This window comes from Desmodus rotundus, chromosome 12 (assembly GCF_022682495.2).
Source record: "Desmodus rotundus isolate HL8 chromosome 12, HLdesRot8A.1, whole genome shotgun sequence".
Taxonomy (NCBI): Eukaryota; Metazoa; Chordata; class Mammalia; order Chiroptera; family Phyllostomidae; genus Desmodus; species Desmodus rotundus.
In genome coordinates, this window is record NC_071398.1 from 27,436,192 (window position 1) to 27,443,056 (window position 6,865).

Below are 6,865 nucleotides of genomic sequence, written 5' to 3' on the forward strand. Positions count from 1 at the left end.
GGTTTAAGCCCCTATCCCAGGCAGAGCCAGGATTAGAATTGGACTGCAGCCCGAAGGACTGTCCCAAAGGCTGCCCCGCCCACTCAGCCCCAAGAGTTCACCATCGCCCTCTGGGTTGCAGGCACCTGCAGAGCCCCGTGTGCAAGGCCTTCCGGCACGTCAAGGTGGACACACTGAGCCAGCCTGAGGCCCTCTCCAGGATCTCGGTGCCAGGTAGAGGGCAGGTGGGGAGGGGCCTGGAACAGCAATGCAGATGCCACCAGTCCCTGGTCCCCCCAGGCACAGTGGCCATCTCCAGGCCCCAATGCTGAGTTGGAGGAAGGCCAAGGCCCAAATCATCCAGTGACCCTTTATTCTGCTCCCTTAGCTGCCAGGAATTAAAGTCTGCAAGGGAGTGCTCAACGTCAATGCCAGGTGTGCAGAGAAGGTCCTAGAGGGGAGGAGGCCAGGAACAAGAGTGCAAGGCTAACCCCCAAAGTCCCAAAGTGGAAGGATGGGGCCAGACACATAACTTGGCCCTACAACCTCAGAACAGAACAGAAACCGGGCCTCAAGTGAGACCAAAGGCCCAGAGCACAGGGAGGCGGCCCCAAGCCCAGTGTGTGCATCTGGGCCAGGGGCCCAGAAAGTGGCCTCCAGGTCAGGGCAGCCCAACTGACGTCACCTCCACAGATGGGTTTGCCACCAAACCAGCCAGCAAGCACCTTTGCACCCCCCAAAAGAGCCCAAAGCCTTGCTCCATGCAGCCTCCCCTGCACTGCGGGCAGCCTGGCCAGCGCCACACAGTGGGCCCTGGCTAGCACAGAGGCGCCTACAGGCGCTGCTCTCCCGCCCTGAGGCCCTGGTCCAAGGGTGCAGGGGAGGGAGGTCTGCCCTGCCCCTCAGTGTGGCCCCCGTGGGACACGGGGAAGGTGCTGCAAGTCCCCAACAACCTTCTCTCTTTTTCTCCTGTCCCATCACTAGCTGCCTGGTGCACGGTGGGCCGAGACTGACCGGCCCCAACACACACCCTGCGGATGAGCCTGGCACCCTGCCCTCCCTTCGTCTAAAGGACGTCCCTTCTTTTCTAGAGACTTTGGTACATGAGCTGTCTTTTCAATATACTTCCAGACAAGAATGTATTTTCCCGTTGTTTGACGTGAAGGCGAACCCCTTTTCCCAGTGTCCCTCAACCTCCCACCCCCCCGGTGTCTGAGCAGCTGGGCCCCTGCTGAAGCCAGAGCCTGCAGGGATGGGGAGGCTTCCTGGAGCCAGCACCCTCCACCCCTCACTCCAACCAAATGGCCACGCATGCCCAGCCCCCCACCGCACGGGCCTACTCTGGTCTCAGCAAGACTCACTCCCTCTGTAGTCCCCCCTGCCCCGCCTCTCCCTCCATCTCTTCCACTCCTGTTGACGTTCCTCTACCTGATAGGAGCCAAGACCCCGTAGTGCCCAAACGAGGCCTGTGCCGGGTCCCCTGCAGCAGCAGAGCCCCCGTAGCCGGTGCCATGCTAGGCAAACCGCCGCCGCAGCGACAAGCACCAAATAAACTCCAGTTGGGAACGGCCATGCGCTGTGTGTGTGTGTCTCCCACTTTCCAGGTGATGACCGCTGGGGGAGTGAGGCTGTCGGGGTGCCCAGGGCCTTGGGCCCCCAGTTAGCCACGAAACCTGCACCAGGTCACCCAGAGCCTCAGCTTTCTTCTCTGTAAAATAGAGGTGATAACCAGGATGTACATATTTTAAAAAATAACTTCATGCCTGTTACAAGTTCAGGGTCCCTCAGTTTCCTCAGTGAAACTGTGTGGAATCAGTTTCAATAACCCACTGGAAGGACTCACGGGACTCATCCAGGCCACCATACACATGGTCACAGATGATGGCAGCGGAAGGGTGCATGACAGGAGTCAGGTCCCGGAGGCACCCATTCACAGCCTGGAGTTGTCCCCTCCCAGTGCAGTGTCACAAAAGGCACCCATTTCTCCCGGCACCGGTGGGCGACACAACGCACGGGTATTGCACAGCAGGGATGCTCACCAGAACCTTAGGGACCAGAGTTTTCGTTTGCGTTTGGTCATGTAGACATGGCTGACCTTGACCTCCAGCCCCTCCAAAGGCTGGGCTGGTCCCAGTTGGCCCAAGGACCCCAGGTAAACAAACAAAGACACTCATATCAGGAAGGCAAGGCCAAGGTCCTAGAGCTCGCTTCCCAGGAGCCGAGCACAGGGCCAGACCTCTGGGCACAGTTTCTCCTCCCTGCACACCTGTCAGTGAGTTTTCCCAACCGGACAGGGCCCGAGACCCCAGCCTGGAAATAACGTTTAAATCCTGTTCTGGAACCTTTGTCACATCCCCACTTCTGTCTCCCTGTGGAGGTTAGCAGGAAGGATGTCACACAAAAATCCCAAGGGACAAAGGAGAGAGCCATGGGTCCCTCCCCTAAGGTGGGCTGGAGATGGAGCAGGTGGGGACAGATACTAAGAGCAGCAGAGGCCTGGGGAGGAGGAAGGAAGGTGACAGGCCCTAAAACGTGCAGCAGTGAGCAGGGCACAGTGGGAGCCTTGTGCAGGGAGGCAGGACCACGGGCGTGCGTTTTCCTACCTGCTCGGAGCCTGGAGCAGCCAGCCTGTGAAATGTGGTTGTTACTAAAGCCATCACATGGGGCGAGGTCTCTGCCCACCGTGCCCCGCCTCCTCTGGCTGCCTGGAACCTGGCCACCCTGCTCTCCGAGGCAGGTCCTTCCTGCCTGGGGTCCCGCCACTCCCAACCACCTCCTCACAAGGCTTGATGCGGCTGCTCGAGCAAACCAGTAAAACAACATGGGCTTATAGGAAGAGTTAAAGGCAGATTCAAGTCCCAGGGGTGCATCTCTGAGACGACTTTCCTTGCACCCAGCCTCTCAGGGCCTCTCTTCCTCATCTGTAAAGTGTGGAGAAGACCCCTACTTTGAAGATTAGGAACTGAGAACACCACTCGCCTGGGTCCTGCTGGCGGCATCAGTGCCTAAGTGCGGCTGCCCCCACCCCCCACCCTGAAGCTGGTGCTGTCCCAATCGGCTCAGCTATTTAAAAAGTACTACTCACAGGGGGCTGAAACTCTTTGGGGTGCAACTGAGGAACGCGGTCAGCTGGGCACGTTGCACTCCTGCCACGCATCACACCCGCTTGCCCCCACTGTAGCATCTCTGCCGCCTGCAGCCCACAAGCAACTTGGAGCCTCCTCGGTTCTGAGTGGGTGGAAACGGGCTCTGAAGAGAACAAATTTCAACCCTAAAAGGTATGAGTGCGCCCACTTAATTTACACTAGAGAGCCGGGCATGGAGCCAGGCGCTTGGAAGGCACCGTCTCCCTCAGTGCTGCCTGTGCCATCCTGTGATCAGCAGGTGGGGAAATGGAGACACACAGAGAGCAAGTCACTTACCAGGGGTCACACAGCAAGTGGTGCCCCACATCCAGACCTGGAGCTATCTGCCCCCAAACCTGTGCCCTAACCGCTGTGGCACACAGCATGGATACACGGGGGAGAAACACATGCAGACTAATGCATTAACATCCCAATGCATGTGGGGCCTCAAACAGTTAAAGACAGAATTACCGCGTGACCCAGCAAGTCCACTCCGGGTACGTCTGTGTACTAAGCCCAAAAGAATTGAAAATACGCATTGAAGCAAATGTGCAGACATTCATAGCAGCACCATTCCCAATGGCCAAAGATGGGAACAACCCGGATGTCCATCAGCTGATGGGCAAATACAATGTACTCTATCCAGACAATGGAATGGTACTCAGCCATAAAAAGGAATGGAGCTCTGAGACCCAGGACAACATGGGTGAGCCTTGAAAACATTATTCTAAGTGAAAGAAGCCAGACACAATGGACTACATGTGTATGATCCCATTCATACAAAATGTCTAGAATAGTTCAATTGACAGAAACAAAGATTCTCGGCCACCAGGGACTGGCGGAAGAGGAAGGAGGGAGTGACTGCTAATGAGTATGCGGTTTCTTGGGGATGATGAGAATGTTTTGGAACCAGATGGAGGCGGGGGCCACACAACATCGTGAATGTGCTAAATGCCACTGAATGGTACACTGATGTTACATGAATTTCATCTCAATTAACAACAACAAAAGTCTCAATCAACTCACCTGCCCAAACAGAGGAGTTGACCACCTGCGTCCAGTGGCTGGTCCACACCTCTGCCATGTCCAGGTCAAAGCCCAAACCTTCCCCAGGAGGCACGCAGGGCAGTCCTGTGGGAGGTGGGCAACTCTTTAGGTGCTCGGGGCCAGCAGTCCCCTGGGCTGGTGTCCCTGCACAGTTATTTGGGGGCACCTGAGCCGGTGGAAAGGGGCCTCTTCAGGAAACTCGGAGCCCCCTGCAGCCCATGCCACTCAGAGCAGCCCAAGTCACTTAGACTACAAAATGTCACTCAGACTACAAAATGTCACTCAGCCATGTTCACATTCGTCATATGAGACGTGTAGGTCTCTCCATTGCAGCTCAGGTGTCACCATTGACCTGGACCTGGTGCCAGGCCAGGCTCTGCGCCACGGGCTTTTGCAGATATATCTCAGCTCATCCTCTTGGCTACCCTGGGAGGGAGGAGCTGGCCTCAGCTTTGCATTAGAGGAGAATGAAGAGGATCTAAGCGAAGGTCCCAGAAGAAGAAGAAAGAGAGTGGCTACTCACCTAGGACTGAGGAAGGGTGTCCAGGCTAAGAAAAGCCTCGGTATCCTGAGCACAGAGGGCTGTTCAGGGGGGGCACAGGCCTGGCTAAGGTCACACAGCTGCTAAGTGGCAGGCAGAGTGAGCTCCGATCTTCCAGACCCAGAGCCCGTGCTTGAAGTCCAAGGATGCACTTCAGCCCTTCATTCATTCCGCGGCTGTCAAAAATTTGAGGCAACCAGTTAGTACTGGAGCAGGACAGTCCAAAGCAGAGCTCCTCCTTTCCCTTAGTAGGTCAAACATCTAGGGTGACATCCCAGCCGGCGTTGCTTTGGCTGCATTATGTTCTGCATTTTGATGGTTGATCTGAGGCTCAGTCCTATGAAGATCACATCTGTACCTGACACATAAGGAGATGGAAACTGTTGTCCCCAGTGGTGATATTTGTCACCCCTTAAAGAGCACCACCTCATCTCTTTTTAGCATTTAGTGCCATCCTACTTCCTTCCAGCTGTGCTAATTTTGGGTGAGACTTAGTGTCCACACATGTCCCTGTTTTCCTTTGCTGCCAGGAAGCTCAGTGTTTACTTGCTAATGTCCATCTAGGTTTTCTGGAAATAAATCTATTGTTTGGCTCCCCCACCAGCTGCTGTAGATACATTACCACCTTTAATTCTCACAGTGAGCCCACACCACATCATACACAATAAGCCTGCTCTAGATTGCTGGTGGAAAAACGGATTCTTGGAAGAAGTTTGTAAACTTCTCAAATCTTCAGATAGCAAACGGTAAAGCCAGTGTTTCACGCCAGCAGTCTAGCTCCAAAGCCAATGCACACACTGCCTGCTTCCCTGGCACAGCCGTTCCCCGTCATGCTTCGTTCCTGTCTCTGGCTCCCTGAGAATGGCCCTCGCACAGTCCCAGCCTTCCCGGCCAGCACCAGGGCACTTTCAGAAAGCACCCAGGATACCACTAGTAAATGACTGTCCCTTCTCAGTGCTGGCACTGGAGGGATAAGTGCTCCGGTAAAGCAATTCTGCCCCGACGCATATCCTCGTCTGGGAGGACGCTGTGACCACTGAACACAGGGTGGGCCAGGGCACAGGGCCCCATGTCCCCCTCACTGAGTCACAGTCTACGCCTGCAACCACAGCTTCCCGCCTCCACCAGCAGCCAGGGTGGAGGAGGGCAGGGTTCCATCCCTGCCCTTGGGTGCAGGCACACCAGTTCCCACCCCCTTGGCCACTCGAGGAGCAGAGTGTGAAGTGGAAAGGAAACAGACGAGGAAGTTTAACCCCAAATCGGTCCCGTCTCTAACTCCGTACCTCTCAGAACAGGCGGCCTTGATTTTCCCAAGCCTCAGTTGCCTTGCCTGTAAAATGGACGAGTTTGAAAACATTATGCTAAGTTAAAGAAGCCAAACAAAAGGCCACGTGGTATGTGTGTTCATCCATGTATAGGAGACATCCAGAAGAGGCAAGCCCGTAGAGACAGAAGCAGATCTGTGGCTGCCGGGGGCTGGGGGAGGAGTGGGGAGCGACTGCGAGGGGGTGCAGGTTGCTTGGGGGCAATATGCTGGAACTGGGTATTGGGGACAGCTCCACAACTCATTGCACCGACTAACCCCCTCTGAATTATATACTTTAAAAGGGTGACTGTGTTTGGTATGGGAATTATAGCTCAAAAAAATAATGCACGTGGACAAACTGGGCGGGGGACAAAAAATGGTTCTATCACCCCCATCCCCACACGGCCACATGCATGTCACACAACACAACACACAGAACCTACCCGCAGTCCTGGAACGACAGCTGTCCAGAGGTAGCGGAGAGTGGCCTGAATCCAGCAACACCCAGGATGTCCCTGGGTCCACGCAGGGTCCGTGCCGCACAGCAACACGGGGGAGCAGCTGGACCCCCTCCACCTCCGCACCCCTTCTCCCCACCCCCATCTCTTCCCCTGCCTGGCCCTGGGGCGGACCCTTAGCACCCTCATCTGCACTGCAGGTATGATCCCTCACTGCAGAATTGTTTGGGGGTCAGCAGGAAACCAAGAGCAAACAGTCCACTGGCTTGCAGGCTCTTCTTGTCCAGCCAGTGGAGGGAAAGGGGGCTCTCACAGGGCGCCCCCACTGGAGCAGAGGCTAGGTTGTGTGGCCATATCTGGGCACCCATCTCCTTGGGCACCTCGCAGTCACGGGAAGGATTTCTGCATT

At 55.8% G+C, this 6,865-nt stretch overlaps 1 protein-coding gene and 1 long non-coding RNA gene across 2 annotated transcripts in view; one reads left to right on the plus strand and one right to left on the minus strand.

Annotated features, from left to right (window-relative positions):
* NECAB2 (N-terminal EF-hand calcium binding protein 2) overlaps positions 1–1,549 on the plus strand; it is a 28,545-nt gene extending 26,996 nt beyond the window's left edge. Inside the window, exons 12-13 of the mRNA XM_045191717.3 lie at positions 122–213; positions 964–1,549. Coding sequence (XP_045047652.2) covers positions 122–213; positions 964–992 — 121 coding nt within the window. The 3' untranslated portion in view covers positions 993–1,549. The remainder of the gene's footprint in view (positions 1–121; positions 214–963) is intronic.
* Positions 1,550–3,973: 2,424 nt separating this feature from the next.
* Positions 3,974–6,567, minus strand: LOC123479301 (uncharacterized). Its single transcript, XR_006654877.1, has 4 exons — positions 6,442–6,567; positions 5,976–6,022; positions 4,675–4,868; positions 3,974–4,235 (listed from the first exon to the last, which is right to left on the minus strand). It is a non-coding gene; the product is annotated as an uncharacterized lncRNA (long non-coding RNA).
* Between the last annotated feature and the right edge of the window lie 298 nt (positions 6,568–6,865).